Raw genomic sequence first — 19,953 nt, 5'->3', positions numbered from 1 at the left:
GTTATACACATACATCCATACAGCAGTGTCTTTGGAGGCGCTGTGAACATTGAAGACTAGGAACGCCGTGGAAACTGCTACATGGCAATGCTTGTGTATATGACCACAGCCACAAACCCCTAGATCTGAGCTGCCCGGATACAAGTCTCAGGACCCCTTTAGGCCCCCATCACCTCTCGTTATTGCACTAAGTTCTATGTATACAGCGGGAAAAGCAGCTGACATATATGTTAAACGTAGGCGGTGACGGATGTCCTAACAGTGATATCTGTCACCTATAGACTATAATGGTATGTGTTGGGGCCTGTTTACATCACCGTTCGCTTTCTGTTCCGGGGTTCCGTCTGAGATTTCTGTCGGGTGAACCGCGCAACGGAAAGTGAAAGTGACAGCACAGCTTCCGTTTCAGTCACCATTGATGTCAATGGTGACGGAAACATCGCTAATGGTTTCCGTTCGTCCCCATTCCGGAAGATTTCCGTTTTTCTGACAGAGTCAATAGCGCAGTCGACTCCGCTATTGATTCCGTCGTTAAAATGGAAACCTGCCGGAATGGTGACGAACGGAAACCATTAGCGATGTTTCCGTCACCATTGACATCAATGGTGACTAAAACGGAAGCTGTGGTTTCAGTTTCACTTTCCGTCGCGGGATTCACCCGACGGAAACCTCAGACGGAACCCCGGAACGGAAAGTGAACGGTGATGTGAACAGGCCCTTATCTGTGAAACGTATACCTGTGACGTATGCCATACAGACTATAGCCCATATATTTCTCTACGTGATTACTTTTTATGGAATAGTGTAGTCTACTATGCTATGGCATACCTAAAAAATAAAAGGTATAATGACAAATACCAGCCTGACAGATGCCAAAAAGATACTCCTTTGACCTTTATCGGGATAAATGGAGTCTTTCGTACTTGTCTAGCGAGTACGCAAGGAGCTTTCCCGACGTACACACTAAATGTAGTGCAATACCAAGATTAAAGAGGTCCTTGCCTGTCTGATTCCTGGCACATCAGAATCGCTCTGAACTTTCCATCTCTCCCTGACCATCATCTGATTTTATATCTGTGTATTCCGCTGAGATCAACCAATGTTTTCTATCAGACTTAAGGCTCTATTGGAGACAGAAGAGATGGAGCACATAAAGGAGATGGAGTCGATGGAGGAGACCACTCTGGAGAGACAAGCTAAGATGAGAGAACGGGCGAAGAGTTTGAGAGAGAAACGAGAGAAAGAAAGGCAGGCAATAGTTGCAGAGAAACGTGACCAGCAGTTCAGGTACATCGTAATAGCGGACACCCCAAATGACTTAGAAGGGTCTTCTGGTTTTATGTAAATAAAGCTTATTCATTTTGAATATATTCCATGTAACAATTCCTCTCTATTTTATAGCTCTGCTTGCTGTTAGTGAAGGGGAACATTCTGTTTGTCTAGAGCTTTAATACACTGTAGCGAGCTGTGCACCTGTGTCAGCTGGACATGAATAGGACTGGTTTTCAGTCACTGCCACAACCCTTTAAAAGCAAACTGGACACCATTAACTGCTTGATGACACAGGACGAATATGCTTGTACTGAGCAGTAGGCACTTCCCACACAGGACAAACATATTCATTCTGCTGATCTGGCAGGCACAACTGCAACCCCGGTGGTTGGTGGAGATCAGAGGAACCTTTGATCTCTGCCGATTAACCCTTAGAATGCTGCGATCAACGATGCGATCAGTACATTACCAATGGTCTTGGCATCTTGTGACACCTTCTCCTAACGCAGCACAACTCGCCCTTAATCTACAGTATAACCCTATGTCTCTGAGATGGTAACCGTGTACCATGGAAGCCAGCTTTCTATGTGACTAGAGTATAAGACTTGATGCGACTCACAATCAATACAAAATAGATAAAACAAAGTATTTGCAAAGTTACAATATAATATGTAAAGGAGCGCCCAAAAGTAGAGCTAAATGTAAAAAAACGGGCTGTTACCCTCACATGTTCTTCTTTAGGGAGCAGTGTGAGGAATTGCGTGCTCTAAAGTCGAAGATGCATCAGAATGAAGTGTGTACCGAGAGGATGGCTCAGCTGGCACTGAAAGAAGAACTGGAGAGGCAGAGGAAGGAGGAGGACATCCTCTTTGCCGAGCTCTGGGAGAACGATCGATTGGCCAAAGTAGAACACGAGGAGAAGAAGACTCAGCGGCAAATGGAGCTGAATCGAGAGATGTTAGATGTACTTCAAGCCCAGAGGGCCGCTGTGGAGGCTCAAAGGATGGAGGAGAAGAGACTGAAAGAAGAGGAAGCTCACTTACTGGTAACATTTTCTTCTATCAAGTTGTGTAGTGAGGGGAGCCAGGCCGGCTCCAGGTGGGTAAAAGTCCTTGGGCAATAGAGTCTTGTGGCCCCCTTCACTCCAAGGGGGTGCTACCAAACCCTTTAAATTGCTCTGTGCTTCCCCCTCCCCTCGTTGTCTGTGTCTGTCCCCTCATTGTATGTGTTTTGCGCATGTGCAGTACCTGTGGTCCTCTACCGTCCCTGTTCATCTACTGTTTTGTCCTCCTCATCCTATTGGTTGTACCTCTGTGCTTCTGTGTCGGGTCTCTTCTTGTTGTCAGTGCCGCCAAAGAGAGAGAGGGAGCAGTGGCTGGGGCTTAGTGTAGGAGCACAGCTCCCAACCTGGCGGGGAGTAGGGCACCAGCATTTGCATGGCAACAGCTCTCTACGAGCGCCGTACATCATAATATCAATGCCTCGACACGGAGGGGTGGAGGAGAACAGTGGGCACGGTAACGTAGTGGGAAGGGCAGGGCCCGCATATTTCACTGCATGCAGATAGATGCACTTGTGGAGAGGTGATGTGACAGGGTGGGCAGCAGGGGCCCCCTAAAGTGCAGTGGGTCCTGGCATCTACCTGGCTCTGCTGGATGCTGATGCTGGCCAAGTACAGGAATTGCAATAATAATGTTGTATCACCCACAGGTGGAGCGGCGGAAACTGATGAAGCTCGAGGATGAACGCGCCCTTCGGGAGAAACAGAAGAAACAGTCACAGGTCAGGAATATGTTGGATCATTCCGTCCGCCTTAAGATGAAGCGTTTGGCCCAAGAACAGCAGGAGGAGCTAGCGCTGGACATGAAGATCATGGAGCAGATAATGCAGGACACTCAAGATAATACAGAGGAGAAACGTCTGCGCAAGGTAAAATCTTGTTACGAGTCACCTGGAACATCTGTAGAATGGGGCTCATTTATTAAAGGGGTTATTATTAATATAAATAAAGTATGTTCATTGTATAAGGAAAACTTCTGACATTTTCTAAAAAACTTTGTTCCGATTCCTCACTATTTTCAAGATCCGCTTGCTGTCTATCAATGGAAACATAACATTCAGATGCTAAAAACCTTACAGACCCAGTCCTGCTCACAGCTGACAATTTGTTACAATGTATCAGTCTAGGTAAGAGCTTTAAGGCCTCATTCACATCTGTGTTGAAGGCTCCATTGGGGGCCTATGTCACAGATCCAGGTAATGGCAGTTTCTGGTAAAACCACGGATATCCCGAATAAAGTCAATGGGTTCCATTGGCCGATGGTATCCGTTGTACAATGAAACCGGCACGGCCAGTATTTCCATAGTTCCGCTCTTCTAATGCAACACCGATGCAGGTGTGAACCCAGCCTAAGCCTGGAGACCAGATCAGGAGTGAGATGTGTGCTGTTGTTTTGTTTAGCACAGTGGAGGCCTCTGAAACTAAACAATTCATTTTTCTATCGACTGACAACAAGCAGAGAACTTGAAAATGGTGAGGATTTAAAAAGTATAAAGTATATTTTTATACTTTATAAAGTATATTAGATACTTGCAGACCCAGTCTGATATAGAGCTCCAAGTGCACTGCTTCAATCACACAGCCTAAGGGCTGATTCAGACGAACGTTGCGTTTTTGCGCGCGCAAAACACGCAGCGTTTTGCGCGCGCAAAAAACACTTGACAGCTCCGTGTGTCATCCGAGTATGATGCGCGGCTGCGTGATTTTCGCGCAGCCGCCATCATAGAGATGAGGCTAGCCGACGTCAGTCACTGTCCAGGGTGCTGAAAGAGTTAACTGATCGGCAGTAACTCTTTCAGCACCCTCGACAGTGAATTCCGATCACCATATTGAGCAACCTGTTTAAAAAAAAAAGAGGTTCGTACTTACCGAGAACTTCCCGGCCATTGCCTTGGTGACGCGTCCTTGGTGACGCGCCTCTCTTGACATGGAAATGACGCGGCAGTCCATGTGACCGCTGCAGCCTGTGATTGGCTGGAGCTGTCACTTGGACTGAATTGTCATCCCGGGAGGTCAGACTGGAGGAAGAAGCCGGGAGTTATCGGTAAGTCAGAACTTCTTTTTTTTTTTACACGTTTATGTATATTGGGATCGAAAGTCACTGTCCAGGGTGCTGAACCAATTTAACTCGTTCAGCACCCTGGACAGTGACTATCTCCTGACGTCGCGTACCGGAAATTTTTTTTGCCAGGTTCGGCCAAAACGAGTTCGGCCAAACCCGGTGAAGTTCGGGTCGGTTGTCCGGGTTCGCTCTTCTCAAAGACACTCCATTTGGATGTTTGTAAACAGAAAAGCACGTGGTGCTTTTCTGTTTACATTCATCCTTTTGACAGCTGTTGCGCGAAACAGGCAGTTCACACGGAAGTGCTTCCGTGCGACCTGCGTGGTTTTCACGCACCCATTGACTTCAATGGGTGCGTGATGCGCGAAATACGCAGAGATATTGAACATGTCGCGCTTTTTACGCAGCGGACAAATGCTGCGCAAAAAGCACGGACTGTGTGTACTGCCCCATAGACCCATGTGGCTGCCGGGTCACCGCTCGGGTTGTGCTCCATTGTCACTTACTGGAGATAGGCTATCAGGTGGAGTGAGAGGTTGATATGCATGTATTGGCTTTCTATTATTGAGCCACTCCCTGACACTTCGCTGTTCCCGATCTCCGTTCATGTATATATGAGTATTTTCTATATATATTATATTCATTGTTATATATTATACATTGTATTATTGACAATCTTTAACGTGGCTATATGTTCAGGTGATGGACGATTATCGCGCTTTGTTTCTGTATGTACTTCAGATGCCTCGATATAGATGGACCAGATTTAACGTTTCCATAAAAATGACATGATTAAAAATAAAACCTCTCTTTGCTTTAGATGGAGTTGCAGAGAGAGCAGCAGATATACCGGCAGTACCTGGCACAGCAGCTGGAGGAAGAGAAGAGACAAGAAAAGGAAATGGACAAATTGATTGAGGCTGAGTTGGAGAAATCCTGGGCAAAGCGGGCACAACAGCTTAGGCTGGAGAAGGAGGCCAGGAACCGCCTGATGAGAGACGTCATGGAGACAAGAAGACAGCAGATTGAAGAGAAGCGTAAGGAATATACATTTTTTTGTACCTTCTAAGAGTAGGACAATGATGGTCAACACACCACATTATAGGGTCCTCAGACGACGGGCAGGCGGATTTGCGTGTGCTGTCACTCTCCATAATTCTCTTGGTGACATCCGATGTACAGTTAGGTTGCATGTACGCTACCCCAAGATGATGCAGGATCAAGAGCTAAGCCGACACCATACGCTGAGGGTGTTAGCTTTCTCAAACAGCTGACACCCGCCTATAACTTCCAGGATCAGAGACACCTCCGATCCTGGCCGTCTAAGGGCTTATTCAGACGAACGTATAATACGTCCGCGCTACGCGCGTGAAAATCACATGGACCTATGTTAGTCAATGGGGCCGTTCAGACAGTCGGTGATTTTCACGCAGCGTGTGTCCTCTGCGTAAAACTCACGACATGTCTTATATTTGTAGTCAATGGGTGCGTGCAAATCGCGCTCGGCACATGGAAGCACTTCCGGGTGCCACGCGTGATGCGCGCTACAGTAGTCAAAACTATGAATGCAAACAGAAAAGCACCACGTGTTTTTGTGTTTGTAAACAGAAAACCAGAGTGTGATCATGATGCCGGCTGTGCGAAAATCACGCAGCCGCGTACCATATGCTGATGACACACGGACCTTTTGCGCGCGCAAAACGCTGCATTTTTTGCGCGCGCAAAACGCACACGCTCATGTGAATCCGGCCTTACTCCTGAGATGCCGCGGTCAATAGCGACCGCAGCATCTGAGCGTTTAAACAAAGTGAGGGGGCATCCTCCGCACCCTAATTGTGATTAAATGATATAAGCAATAAATTTTTTTTAACATAATTGATATTGCTACATCCGTAAAAATCTGAAATAATAAAATATCACGTTATTTCGCCCTCCGGGTGAACGTGACAAGAATAAAAAAAGCATTGCTGTTTTTTGGTCACCTCGCTTTCCCCAAAAAAGGTACAAAAAAGGATCAAAAAGTCCTATGTACCCCAAAATGCTACCAGTAAAAACTACAGCTCACCCCACATAAAAACAAGCCCTCACATTGCTACATCGACAAAAAAATAAAAAAGTTAAGGCTCTCATAATATTGTGACACAAAAATAATTTTTTAATAAATAGTTTTTTTCTTTTTAAAAGCAATACATCATAAAAAAATATTTTAATTTGGTATCGCTGTAATCGTATTGACCCGCAGAATGAAAGTAACTTGTCCTTTTTACCGCACCGTGAATGCCATAAAAACAAAACCCACATTTTTTCCCATTCTACCCCTCAAAGATTTTTTTCCAGTTTACTACTACATTATATGATATTATTAAAAACTAGAAAAGAAAGCTCTTATTCGGCTACATGGACATAAAATAAAAACGTTATGGCTCTTGGAATGCAACAATGGAAAAACAAAAATGAAAACACGAAAATTGTCTGTGACTCCAAGGAGTTAAAGAGGCTCTGTCACCAGATTCTCAAACCCCTATCTCCTATTGCATGTGATCGGCGCTGCAATGTAGAGAACAGTAACGTGTTTGTTTTTTTAAAAACGTTCATTTTTGGCCAAGTTATGAGCTATTTTATATATATGCAAATGAGGTTTGAAATGGACAACTGGGCGTGTTTTTTCCGTTATGTCCAACTGGGCGTGTATTGTGTTTTTAGCTGGGCGTGTTTACGTGTATGACGCTGACCAATCAGTGACCAGTCAGCCTCATACACTCCTCTACATTTATTTACACAGCAGCGATGTGCAGCCACATACACAGAGATTAACGTTAATCAAGTGTCCTAATAATGAATACACATGAAATCCAGCCTGGACGTCATGTGTATTCAGAATCCTGACACTTCTGAATCTTTTCTTTGAGATTTCTAGCATGGGAAACGAAATCTCGCGAGATTTCGGAGATAAACGAGATTTCGTTTCCCTTGCTGTAAATCTCAAAGAAAAGATTCAGAAGTGTCAGGATTCTGAATACACATGACGTCCAGGCTGGATGATCATGTGTATTCATTATCAGGACACTTGATTAACGTTAATCTCTGTGTATGTGGCTGCACATCGCTGCTGTGTAAATAAATGTAGAGGAGTGTATGAGGCTGACTGGTCACTGATTGGTCAGCGTCATACACGTAAACACGCCCAGCTAAAAACACAATACACGCCCAGTTGGACATAACGGAAAAAACACGCCCAGTTGTCCATTTCAAACCTCATTTGCATATATATAAAATAGCTCATAACTTGGCCAAAAACGAACGTTTTAAAAAAAACAATAAACGTTGCTGTTATCTACATTGCAGCGCCGATCACATGCAATAGGAGATAGGGGTTTGAGAATCTGGTGACAGAGCCTCTTTAAAGTAAATAGAAGATATGCAAGCGGCCGAACTCACGCCTGAACTCACGCTATGCTGGAGCCAATTTTTGTATCCGCCGTCTTGTGGTACATTTGAAGCGTGCCAGATACAGGGTGCAAATAAAGTCAGAGCTACAGCACCTCAGACAGAGATACTTAACTGCCCCCACAAAGCTCCAAAATACAGTGCCAGCCACATGCCACTTATACACAGTAAAAGCCCCCCCAAGTGTAGCCATATGCTGCCTATACAGAGTCCAACCTATCCCCTCCATATAGAGTGCAGGCACATGCCTCATACACTGTGCAGGCTATTGCGCCATATCTACATGCCCCACCTCTCACATGAATAAGGCCGGATTCACACGAGTGTGTGCGCTTTGCGCGTGCAAAAAACGCTGCGTTTTGCGCGCGCAAAAGGTACATAACAGCTCCGTGTGTCATCAGCATATGATGCGTGGCTGCGTGATTTTTGCGCAGCCGCCATCATTATGACACTCTGTATGTTTGTAAACAGAAAAGCACGTGTTGCTTTTCTGTTTTCATTCATAGTTTTTACTGCTGTTGCACGAATCACGCGCGTGCCACGGAAGTGCTTCTGTGTGCTGCGCGTGATTTTCACGCACCCATTGACTACAATGGGTGCGTGATGCGCGAAAAACGCAGAAATATAGGACGTGTCATGAGTTTTATGCAGCGGACACACGCTGCGTGAAACTCACAGACAGTCTGAACGTCCCCATTGCCTAACATAGGTCCGCTCGAGTCGCGTGAAAATCACGCGCGTTGCACGGACGTATCATACGTTTGTCTGAATAAGCCCTAAGACTTACCTCTCCTGGCTCACATGTCCTCCTCAATATGAGCAGGATTAATTTTAAGAGGACATTAAAGGGATCCTGTCATCAACATCTTACCTGTTAACTCGCCTGACCCCTCAATGGCCGCAGCTGTCCAGAGTTCGTTCCTGTTCTCTTCTTTCCTGAAGTCCTCCTCTGTCAGTAAATGTAGTCGTTTAAACTCTTCCCGCCTTTTATGGTAATTATTTTTCCCTCTGGGATGCAGCTTCTTAACCACGCCCACCACCGGCACCTGTCCGGCCCTGACTGGCTAAGGAGCTGTCAATCAAAAAGAAGGAGGTGGAGTCCACTCTGAGACGCTGGAGGAATGAAAACCTGACTCTTTTCAGATGAAGATTTGACTCTTTTCTGCTCATTTGCATACGGCGTGGGACCACTGAAAAACGGAATACTAAAGCTACAGAGCTTACTTAGAACATATTTATAGCTTAGATGACAATGATTTTTCACCCACTTTCACCAGGTATTGCTGGCTTTATAGCTAAAATGCTGGGGACAGGTTCCCTTTAAATATGGCTCCTCAAACAGAGGAGCTTGCCAAGTCGAGCACTCGGCAAGAGGAGGTACCGGGCCGTATCAGAACCCTAGACATGGAGTGTGGGCTGCTTGTAATGGTAGAGAGATTATAAGGGAAGAATATGATCTTAGAAGTTGTGCCTGTGGACAACTGAGAGTTAAGAAAGGTAAGAGTATAACTATTATAGCACCAGTCTGATAATATGACAAGTGGCAGCTGCTATAAGATCAGGTATCGGAATAGATAATGGTTTAGGATTAAATATCTCCAGGTAATCTATGAGAATACGGACTGGTCAGGGTGGTAGACAGGTGGCAGCGGGGCAAATGACTGACTTATAACATATGTAGAGCAAATGACTGGGTACTGGAGCACAAACTGGTAGCTAGCTAGTTACACATATAGTGGGTTTTCTGCTTTTATGTGAACTATGTTTTGTGTATACAGCTTCTATGCAAATTTTTGTGGTTCCATCTGACCCCTGCCTATTACTAACTTACATTTAGTAGGTTAGCAATAAGTAGGGGATAAATGAAAGAGTATTGCTGCAGGGTCAGACTGCACAGGGTTTGGAACCATGGAGATACATACCTCCGCATAGAAGCTGTAGACATAAAGAGTAGGTACCTATTATTTTAGGTGACTTTTTTTAATCGGCCCTCACACGGCTGCCTGTATTTCAATGGGGCTGTTCACACAGCCGTTGTTTTAACGGACCGTGTGAAGGGCCGGTCCAAAAATAGGACATGTCCTATTTTTGTCCGTTTTCACGGATCCCTCAATAGACTGTAGTCTATGTGGGATCTGTGAAAACGGGTCCCGCACTGGTGCGACTCGGACGTCCAAGTTTACACTCGTTCGTCTGAATAAAACCTTACTGACCCTACTAAAACCAGGTATAAGGGGAAGAGTTGTTCGATGGATGAAGATGTATTTTTCTTTAACAAGATATATTACAAAGTTTATTCTCTGCAAACACTATTAGATTATGGGCAAAAAATGTAAAACCACAATCATATCACCGTTTTTTATACGCATTTCAACAGAATTGAGTGAACAGGAATTGTTAAAACTTCATTCACAATTATGTAACGGCCAAAAGTAGGAGGACGAATAAGATGTGCTGGGTGAGTGACGTCATGTGATCAGTTACAACACTGCGGTGGTGACATCAGTGACGTTGTTTTCCTTGTATACTGTTTTTCTTGGATAACATTTGACTGTGCCATGTTTTTTCCAGTGACAGAACAGGTTTTTTGGGGGGTATTTCGACACCGCACAATACACTGAGCTCTTCTTCTATTTCTATGTTTTTTTTAGTGGAGCAAAATGCCAAAGAACAGGAAGAACTTGCACGTGATAAAGAACTTCTGGAAAAGGCGATCGCAGAACACAAACAGTTTGAAATGGAAAGAAATGCACGGTAAGGGCTACAGCTGATGGGAAAAAATTGGGGATGATTTTATCATGGAGAGAGTAATAGTTATTAGCAATAATGGTCCCTTTTTTTGTCCGGATATTACTATTACACTATTTAGGCGATTTTCACCTCTGCTTTGTGGCCTCCGGTAGGGGCCACTGTCGCAGATCCAGCAGAAATTACCGGAAACAATAGCGCAGCATGCTTCGCTATTGTTTCCATTAAAACGACGGACACCCCGAGGGAAAGCCGACGGAACCCATTAAAGTCAATGGATTCCATCGGCCAACCGGTGTCCGTGTTGAATAGGAACCGTTGCATCTGGCATTACCTTGTTCTGCTCTTCTAACGGAGCAGAACAACAGAATGCCCTAACGCAGATGTGAACATGGCCTTACAGGTTCTGCTTTTGCAACTTTGTAAAAACAGTAAAATTACTGCAGTGGTCATGTATTACATAACTGTAAGGCCTTATTCACACGAACGTGCTTAACGTCCGTGATACGCGCGTGAAAATCACGCGCGTCGCACGGACTTATGTTAGTGAATGGGGCCGTTCAGGCAGTCCGTGATTTTCACACAGCGTATGTCCGCTGCGTAAAACTCACGACATGTCCTATACTTGGCCGTTTTTCGCGCATCACGCACCCATTGAAGTCAATAGGTGCGTGATTATCACGCACGGCACACGGAAGCACTTCCGTGTGTCGCGCGTGATTGGCGCAACAGTAGATAAAGAAATGAAGGAAAAAATAAAAGCACTTCCTTCATTTATTTTTCTAAACTTCAAAACCGCGTGTCATAAGCATGGCATATGCGTGAAAATCGCGCAGCCACGCAGCCAACACTGATGACACACGAAAGTGCAATGTGCGCAAAACGCTGCGTTTTTTTGCGTGTGCAAAACGCACACGTTCGTGTGAATAAGGCCTAAGGCTATGTTCACACAGAGTTTTTTGCAGGAGGAAAATTCTGCCTCAAAATTCAGTTTGGGATTTTGAGGCAGATTTTGACCTTCCTGCACGGCGTTTTTCGCTGTGTTTTTCGCTCGCGCCCATTGAGCGCTACGGGCAAAAAACTCCGCGAAATACGCTTTCTCTGCCTCCCATTGATGTCAATGGGAGGTTAGAGGTGTAACCGCGCGAAGATAGGGCATGTCCCTTCTTTCTCCTGCGAGGCGGTTTTACCGCTCGCGGGAGAAAACGGCCCCCGCCTCCCATTGAAATCAATGGGAGGCATTTTCGGACGGTTTTTGACGAGTTTTGTGGAGCGATTTCCGTGCCAAAAAGCTTGTCAAAATACTCAGTGTGAACAGGGCCTAAGGGTAAGCCACATTGACATTTTTTACGGTTTTACTATTTATTTTCCTTAGGCCCTGTTCACACGGAGTTTTTTGCAGGAGGAAAATTCCTCCTGTAAAAACTGACCCTGGAGGTTTTCATGTTTGATGTGGTTTTTGACGTGGTTTTTGACGTGGTTTTTGACGTGGTTTTTGAGGCGGTTTTCCAGGCGGTTTTTGCCGAGGTTTTCACACGCATGAGGCTGGGTTCACACAACCATGTTACGTACATAATGTACGGAACGTATTTCGGCCGGAAGACCCGGACCGAAGACAGTGCAGGGAGCCGGGCTCCTAGCATCATAGTGATGTACGACGCTAGGAGTCCCTGCCTCTGCGTGGAACTACTGTCCCGTACTGTAATCATGTTTTCAGTACGGGACAGTTGTCCTGCAGCGAGGCAGGGACTCCTAGCGTCGTACATCACTATGATGCTAGGAGCCCGGCTCCCTGCACTGTCTTCGGTCCGGGTCTTCCGGCTGAAATACGTTCCGTACATTACGGACGTAACATGGTCGTGTGAACCCAGCCTGACATCCTTCTGTCAACGGATCTGTCACCATTGAAATGAATGGTGATGCAAACGGAACTTACTTCACACTTGCCTTTCCGTTGAGGGGTTCCCCTGACTGAAAGCACCGACGGAACCCCTCAGCAGAAACCACGCTGATGTGAACAGGCCCACATTAAAAAAAACATTGTTTTCTGTTTGCATCATCATTGACTTCAATGCTGATGGATCCGTTGCTAATGGGATTCCCTACACTGCGGTATTGGTTCCGTCGAAACGACAGAACCCTTTGCACAACGGGGACAAACAGAAACCATTAGCAACGGATCTGTCACCACTTCACACTTGCCTTTCCGTTGAGGGGTTCCCCTGACTGAAAGCACCGACGGAACCCCTCAGCGGAAACCACGCTGATGTGAACAGGCCCACATTAAAAAAAAAAAGTATACTTACTTCTTGAATCAATTTCCCAACATCAATGTCCATTCGGTGGTACACCTCTGCTGTCGTCATTTCTGTTCCTGAAATGTTAAAAAAAAAAAAAAAAAGAGATGACATACATGAACAACTGCATAACAAAATTAAAAAATTAAAAATAAAAAAATGTAAAAATAAAAAAATGTAAAAAAAAAATCTAAAAAAAAAATCTAAAAAAAAAATTTAAAAAAAAAATTCTAAAAAAAAAAATGCACAGCTCCATACATGTATAGCATGTATGGAACATAGGAGCAATTGCACTTACTTGTATTCGATTTGGATGCAGGACTTCGGTTTTCTGTATCCCTGAGTTCTGTCCACGATGTTTTTCAGGCTCCACGAGCAGACAGGAAATGACAGCCCCTTGCTGGGCTGGACTAGCAGCAGGAGACGACTCCTGCAAAACACTCGGCAATATACTCGTCAGAAAACACCTCACTAGTTCGAGGTGTTTTTTGACGTGTCCCCATTGCTTTCAATGCGGTTTTGGACGCGGAAACCGCATCAAGAAGGGTCATGTCCCTTCTTTTTGCCGCGAGGCGTTTTTTTTACTCGCGGTAAAAAAACGCCTCCGTCTCCCATTGAAATCAATGGGAGTCATTTTGGGTCGTTTTTGGCGCGTTTTCCGACGCGTTTTCCGCGTCAAAAAACGTGTCAAAAAACTCCGTGTGAACAGGGCCTTAGTGTCGGCTGCTTTTGTTTTTTGCTGCATTACAGCACAGCAATGAACACTGACTCCAGCTATGATGCATTGTCTATTGGAGTCTAAGGTAGTCTGAAGTCCACCACCAGTTTCATTAGAGGCTCAGGCTTCCGCTTGGTTCCTCCCCTATTCTTTAGGGCAGGGGTCTCAAGCACGCAGCCCGCGGGCCGCATGCGGCCCCTGGGGCTGTCATCTGCGGCCCGCGGGACACAGAGCCGCTAGTATCAGCTCTGCTCCGAGACTCTGGAATTCCCACATATAAACAGCGATGTCTGGGGCTTCCCCAGAGCCGGAGTCCCGTGCAGAGCGCTAGCATAGGCTTTGCTCCGGGACTCTGTGGAATTCCCTGACATTTCTGTCCATATATGGACAGTGTGTCAGGGTCGTCCACAGAGCTAGTATCGGCTCTGCTCCAGGGCTGACATTCCCTGACATCGGTGTCCATGTTTGGACACACGATGTCTGGGGCTTCCCCAGAGCCGGAGTCCCGGGCAGAGCGCTAGTATAGGCTCTGCTCTGGGACTCTGGGGAAGCCTCTGACATCGCTATCCATACATCGACAATGATGTCAGGGGCTTCCCCAGAGCAGGAGTCCCAGTGATGTCAGGAGCACAGCTGGAGTCCCAGGAAGAGCCTACTAGCGCTCTGCCCGGGACTCCAGCACTGGGGTTGCCCGTGACATCTCTGTCCATATATGGTGATGTTAGGAGCAGAGCTGCAATCCCAGGCAGAGTGCTAGAAGCGGTTCTGCTCCTGGACTCCAGCTCTGGGCAAGCCCCTGACATCACTGGGGCAGCATCTGCGGAGGGCACTGTGGCAGCATCTGCGGAGGGCACTGTGGCAGCATCTGTGGAGGGCACTGTGGCAGCATCTACGGAGGGCACTGTGGCAGCATCTACAGAGGGCACTGTGGCAGCATCTACAGAGGGCACTGTGGCAGCATCTACAGAGGGCACTGTGGCAGCATCTACAGAGGGCACTGTGGCAGCATCCACAGAGGGCATGGTGGCAGCATCCAGAGAGGGCAGTGTGGCAGCATCTGCAGAGGGCACTGTGGCAGCATCTACAGAGGGCACTGTGGCAGCATGTACAAAAGACACTGTGGCATTATCTAGGGGTGTGTTGCATTATCTACAGAGGGCACTGTGGCATTATCTACAGAGGGCACTGTGGCATTATCTAGGGGTGTGTTGCATTATCTACAAACGGCACTGTGGCATTATCTAGGGGTGTGTTGCATTATCTACAGAGGGCACTGTGGCATTATCTACAGAGGGAACTGTGGCATTATCTACAGAGGGCACTGTGGCATTATCTACAGAGGGAACTGTGGCATTATCTACAGAGGGCACTGTGGCAGCATCTACAGAGGGCACTGCGGCAGCATCCACAGAGGGCACTGTGGCATTATCTACAGAGGGCACTGTGGCATTATCGACAGAGGGCACTGTGGCATTATCTACAGAGGGCACTGTGGCATTATCTAGGGGTGTGTTGCATTATCTACAGAGGGCACTGTGGCATTATCTACCGAGGGCACTGTGGCATTATCTAGGGGTGAGTTGCATTATCTACAGAGGGCACTGTGGCATTATCTACAGAGGGCACTGTGGCAGCATCTACAGAGGACTCTGTGGCAGCATCTACAGAGGACTCTGTGGCAGCATCTACAGAGGACTCTGTGGCAGCATCTACAGAGGGCACTGCGGCAGCATCTACAGAGGGCACTGTGGCATTATCTACCGAGGGCACTGTGGCATTATCTAGGGGTGAGTTGCATTATCTACAGAGGGCACTGTGGCATTATCTACAGAGGGCACTGTGGCAGCATCTACAGAGGACTCTGTGGCAGCATCTACAGAGGACTCTGTGGCAGCATCTACAGAGGACTCTGTGGCAGCATCTACAGAGGGCACTGCGGCAGCATCCACAGAGGGCACTGTGGCACTATCTAAATAGGAGCTGCCCAATCTTGACATGTGTGTCTGCCAAACACTGCCAACTGAGCCGCCGGACTGCATTTAGCGACACTTAAACTGGAAAACTGGATTGTTGAAATAAGCACGTGGAGAAATATCTCAAATTTTAAACCTAGCGGTATTATTATAGTAATGTAGTATTATTATAGTAATGTAGTATTGTTATTATTATTATTATTATTATTATTATTATTATTATAGTAATGTAGTGTTGTAGTAATGTAGTATTATAGTAATGTAGTATTATAGTAATGTAGTATTATTATAGTAGTTCAAATAACTAATTGATTAACAATAATTTTGTATTGTATCAAATTTGAAAGTAATGCGGCCCGTCAACGGCACATTTTTTCTATATGCGGCCCCCTTACCCGGCCGAGTTTGAGACCCCTGCTTTAGGGTATGTTCACACGGCAGTGTCCAATATGCCTGAAATTACGGAGCTGTTTTCAGGCGAAAACAGCTCCTGAATTTCAGACTTAATTGTTCGTACTCGCGTTTTTCGCGGCATCAATTACGGATGTAATTGGAGCTGTTTTTCAATGGAGTCAATGAAAAACTGCTCCAATTACGTCTCAAGAAGTGACATGCACTTCTTTGACGCGGGCGTCTTTTTACGCGCCGTCTTTTGACAGCGGCGTGTAAAAAACAAAGCCTGTGTGCACAGGACATCACAACCCCATTCATTTCAATGGGCAGTTGTTTGGAGCCGTATTTTCGGACGTAATTCAAGGTGTAAAACGCCCGAATTACGTCCGTAAATAGGGCATTTGAACATACCCTTACACCATGGCCCTGCTTGTTCAAATCCGCTGCTTCTTATAATCCAAGCTTATTTTAAAGCGCATGGGGAGCCAAATTCCATTTCAGCAAAAATAGAATGATTGTAAACTACAAGCAACTAAGACTCTAGTGAGAAAAAGTTTATCAGTTAAAGAGGTTTTCCTGGATATTGATAGTCTATTCTTAAGATAGGCCATAAATATTTTATTGGTGGGGGTCCGCCTAACGGCACCTTCGCTGATCATCTAAACTAAGGGGAAGCGGCGCTTTAGCAAGCACCGCTTCTCCTTCCTTGTTTACCCAGGCACAGTGCTGTACGAACAGTCAGAGGCGTAGCTATAAAGTGTGCAGGGGTAGCAGTGGCACCTAGGCCCTGGAGCCTGATGGGGCCCAAAAGCCCCTCAGTCACATAAAAAGACAGTAGTATTATAAATTATATATGGTAGGTGAGGGCCCTGTTATAGATTTTGCATTGGGGCCCAGGAGCTTCAAGTTATGCCTCTGCATACAGTTGTTGATGTGCCAAGTTCTACTGATCACTGCAGTTTAAACCCATTCAAGTGAATGAAATTGTACTGCAGTACCAGTCATAACCCCTTTATTCAGCTGTCCCGTGGAGGTGCTGAGAGTTGGACCCCACCAATCAAAGTTTTATGGCCTATCCTAAGAATAGGCCATCAATATTAAAGTCCTGGAAAAAACTCTTAACTGCTAATGGGCATAGAGCCTAATGACATTGCATGGAGCCTATACCACTCCTTAGTAGGTGCCATACAGACTCTGTGCACTGCCGTACAGTCTCCGTCGGACTCTGTGTGTACGGGGATTTTCTCCCCTAGAATTAATGCTTCTTGGAGAGAATATCTACATACAGAGTCTTAATGGAGCATTAATATTTTTTTCTGTCAGATTCATATGGAAAAAACTCCATATGAAATCGGTGGCATACTGAGCTACACTAGAGGCCCCATGGAATTCTATTGCAGCCCTATTACGGCTCTGTACAAAATGGATCCGTAATACGGCCATGTGCATGAGCCCTTAGATTGAGAGAGATCAGCCTTAATAAGGTAGGAGATCTGCTTCAAAGCTTCTGGACCTCCATGTGAAAGTTATACCTGGGCCCACACCTAATTGGCATTGATGTCATAAGTTTACATATATGATGACGTCACATAAGAAAGTATCAGCACTATAACATGAGATATTTTTTTTTTTCTCATGGGTTTGTTCTCTGATGACATCATTGTGCAATAACATTGATATGTGTTGTACATGATATATGTTTTAAGAGGGACTTCAAGATCCCGCAGGAAGAGGGGTACGGTTATGACTCTAACTCTAACATTTTCCACATTTATCTGTACTGTTTCTGAAAACGCCTTTCATATTTTATTTTCCTTATTTATAACCCTCTGTATAGGCAAATGAAGAGTGCCAAGCAGTACCAGCAGCAACTTCTCTCTCAGGTAGCTTATCATCAACTACAGCGGGAGGCTGAAAAAGACGCAGAACAGAGAGAGTATGAATCCGGACTACAAGCCGAGAACTCCTACCAGCAGAAGCTGCGGGATATCCTCTCGAGGCCTTATGTCCGGCCAGAGCATGTGCATCCCCTGAGAAGGACACGTATCTCTAGCCCCAAAGACTGGTTACCACAATGACCCCACTCGTTGTCCATAACCAGCAGTAGATCCCACATAACCCCATTTTATTGAGATGCTATTGTTGAATACATGTGAGCCCCGAAGCTATTGAGGTAATTGCTTGTCACACAATTGCTCATCGGTAATGTTTTGTTGGAGTAGAATAAGTCGGGTTTCCACAAAATTCACATGAATGTTTGTATGTTAATTTCTGAGATTTATCATGCAATAAAAAGGGGCCGTTAACAAAACTCAATAAAAAAAGATACCAAAATACTTAGTTGTGGCTGAATTTGCAGATATGATTTTTTTTTTCACATAGGAAACTTATTAAAACTGTCTGACAGAAAAAATGCCTTTGTTGCCCATAGCAACCAATCAGAGCTCAGCTTTAATTTCTTATAGTGCTCTGGAAAAATCAAAGCTGTGTTGTGATTGGTTGCTATGGGCAACAAAGACAGTTTTCCTGTTTTGAGAAAAGTCGACCATATTATTTGCCATGAGAAAAAATGGCCTCCTAGCAACCAATCACAGGGCACCTTTCATTTTTCCAGGGCAGTTTTAGGCCTCCATCACACAGACTTGTTTTTCTGCGTTTTAATACATATGTAAAAAAACGGTATTCGCTTCAGGTGTTTTTCACATGCGTCTTTAGCGGTGTTATACTTTTTCCTGTCGTTTAAGTCCTATAGAGTAGCCAATGGAGAAAAACGGCAGTAAAAAAACGTCATACCTAGTGCATGCTGCTTTTTGAAACCAACTCCACTAACCACAAAAAACAAAACGTGTATATAGGCGTACTCATATTTTACTATAAAAATCATCATGAAATTGAGGGAATGCTGCAGATTTTTACAGCGCATTTCAGCCCTTCAACGCATGTGATTTGGCTGCGTGATCCGCAGTGAATTTCTCCCGCTATGTGTGGACATACCCTAAGGTCTTATTCAGACAGCCGTGTTTGGTACGTGATATACGGACCGTGTTTCTGACATATTTCCCGGACCGACCACAGTTCATGCTAAAGGTCCGAGACCTTCCCTTCACACCCCTCACACTCCACTACCGTTCTTTATATCAAACTCCTTGATCGCTTTCTTTGCTGTTTACAATATTTTTCCCGGTGACATTTTTAATTCATAGTACAGAAATACAGAAATGTGACCTAAAAATATTTTACATAAAGACATTACCCTATTGTTCAGAAAAAAAGGAAAAAGAAAATTCTTCATTTAAATAAAAGTACTTAAAGGAGTTGTCTAGTTTTGAAAACCCATTTTCATACACACTATTAGGGAATTCTGAAGTTAATAGAGGGGGGGGGTCCCCTGTTCAGGATCTTCATCTCTTGGCCAGAAGTGATAGCAGTTACAAAGAGTGTCTCTCGATCTGGAGGATCTGTCTCGTCATGCATTACACAGACAACACATTGATATGAATAGGCACTGTGAAATGCTTAATTTCACCTGTGGTGGCGCTGCAGGGAAATTGAACACTTACCAGCAGGATTCCCTACAGATTACAGTTGATCGCTGGGGAGCCAAGAAGGGGGATACTTTGTCATCAGCTTATTGTCAAGGGACACTTCTAACAGTAGTCAATGTATGTGCCACTCCTGTCCATGGGCTGTGTGTGGTATTTAAGTAAAAAAAAAATAAATTGCTGCATTCCCAGACACAGCCATGGACAATTGTGGCGCTATATCTGGAGGAACTACTAACCTTTTACAAATTGGAATCCATGGTGATGTAATATCCTGTGATCACCTGACCATGTACACCTATAGCACTAAAGTTAGTAGCTGTTACGGACACGTGACTATGTCACATGACTAATGGACCTTATGTTTTTGTGGACAAAATACTATTGGTGGAGAATATAGCAATAACTTTTTTGTTTTCTCTTCCCAACCTTACAAGTGGC

General features: G+C 45.2%; 1 protein-coding gene across 1 annotated transcript in view; it reads left to right on the top strand.

Moving 5' to 3' along the window:
* The window catches only part of CFAP53 (cilia and flagella associated protein 53), a 35,483-nt gene extending 17,187 nt beyond the window's left edge, over nucleotides 1-18,296 (top strand). Inside the window, exons 4-9 of the mRNA XM_075854966.1 lie at nucleotides 1,114-1,287; nucleotides 2,014-2,317; nucleotides 2,983-3,201; nucleotides 5,215-5,431; nucleotides 10,493-10,595; nucleotides 17,808-18,296. Of these exons, the coding sequence (XP_075711081.1) occupies nucleotides 1,114-1,287; nucleotides 2,014-2,317; nucleotides 2,983-3,201; nucleotides 5,215-5,431; nucleotides 10,493-10,595; nucleotides 17,808-18,048 (1,258 nt within the window). The 3' untranslated portion in view covers nucleotides 18,049-18,296. The remainder of the gene's footprint in view (nucleotides 1-1,113; nucleotides 1,288-2,013; nucleotides 2,318-2,982; nucleotides 3,202-5,214; nucleotides 5,432-10,492; nucleotides 10,596-17,807) is intronic.
* The last annotated feature ends 1,657 nt before the right edge of the window (nucleotides 18,297-19,953 follow it).

This window comes from Rhinoderma darwinii, chromosome 1 (assembly GCF_050947455.1).
Source record: "Rhinoderma darwinii isolate aRhiDar2 chromosome 1, aRhiDar2.hap1, whole genome shotgun sequence".
Taxonomy (NCBI): domain Eukaryota; kingdom Metazoa; phylum Chordata; class Amphibia; order Anura; family Rhinodermatidae; genus Rhinoderma; species Rhinoderma darwinii.
The sequence above is the reverse complement of the archived record's forward strand: the minus strand, read 5'-3'. Positions and strand labels throughout refer to the sequence as shown.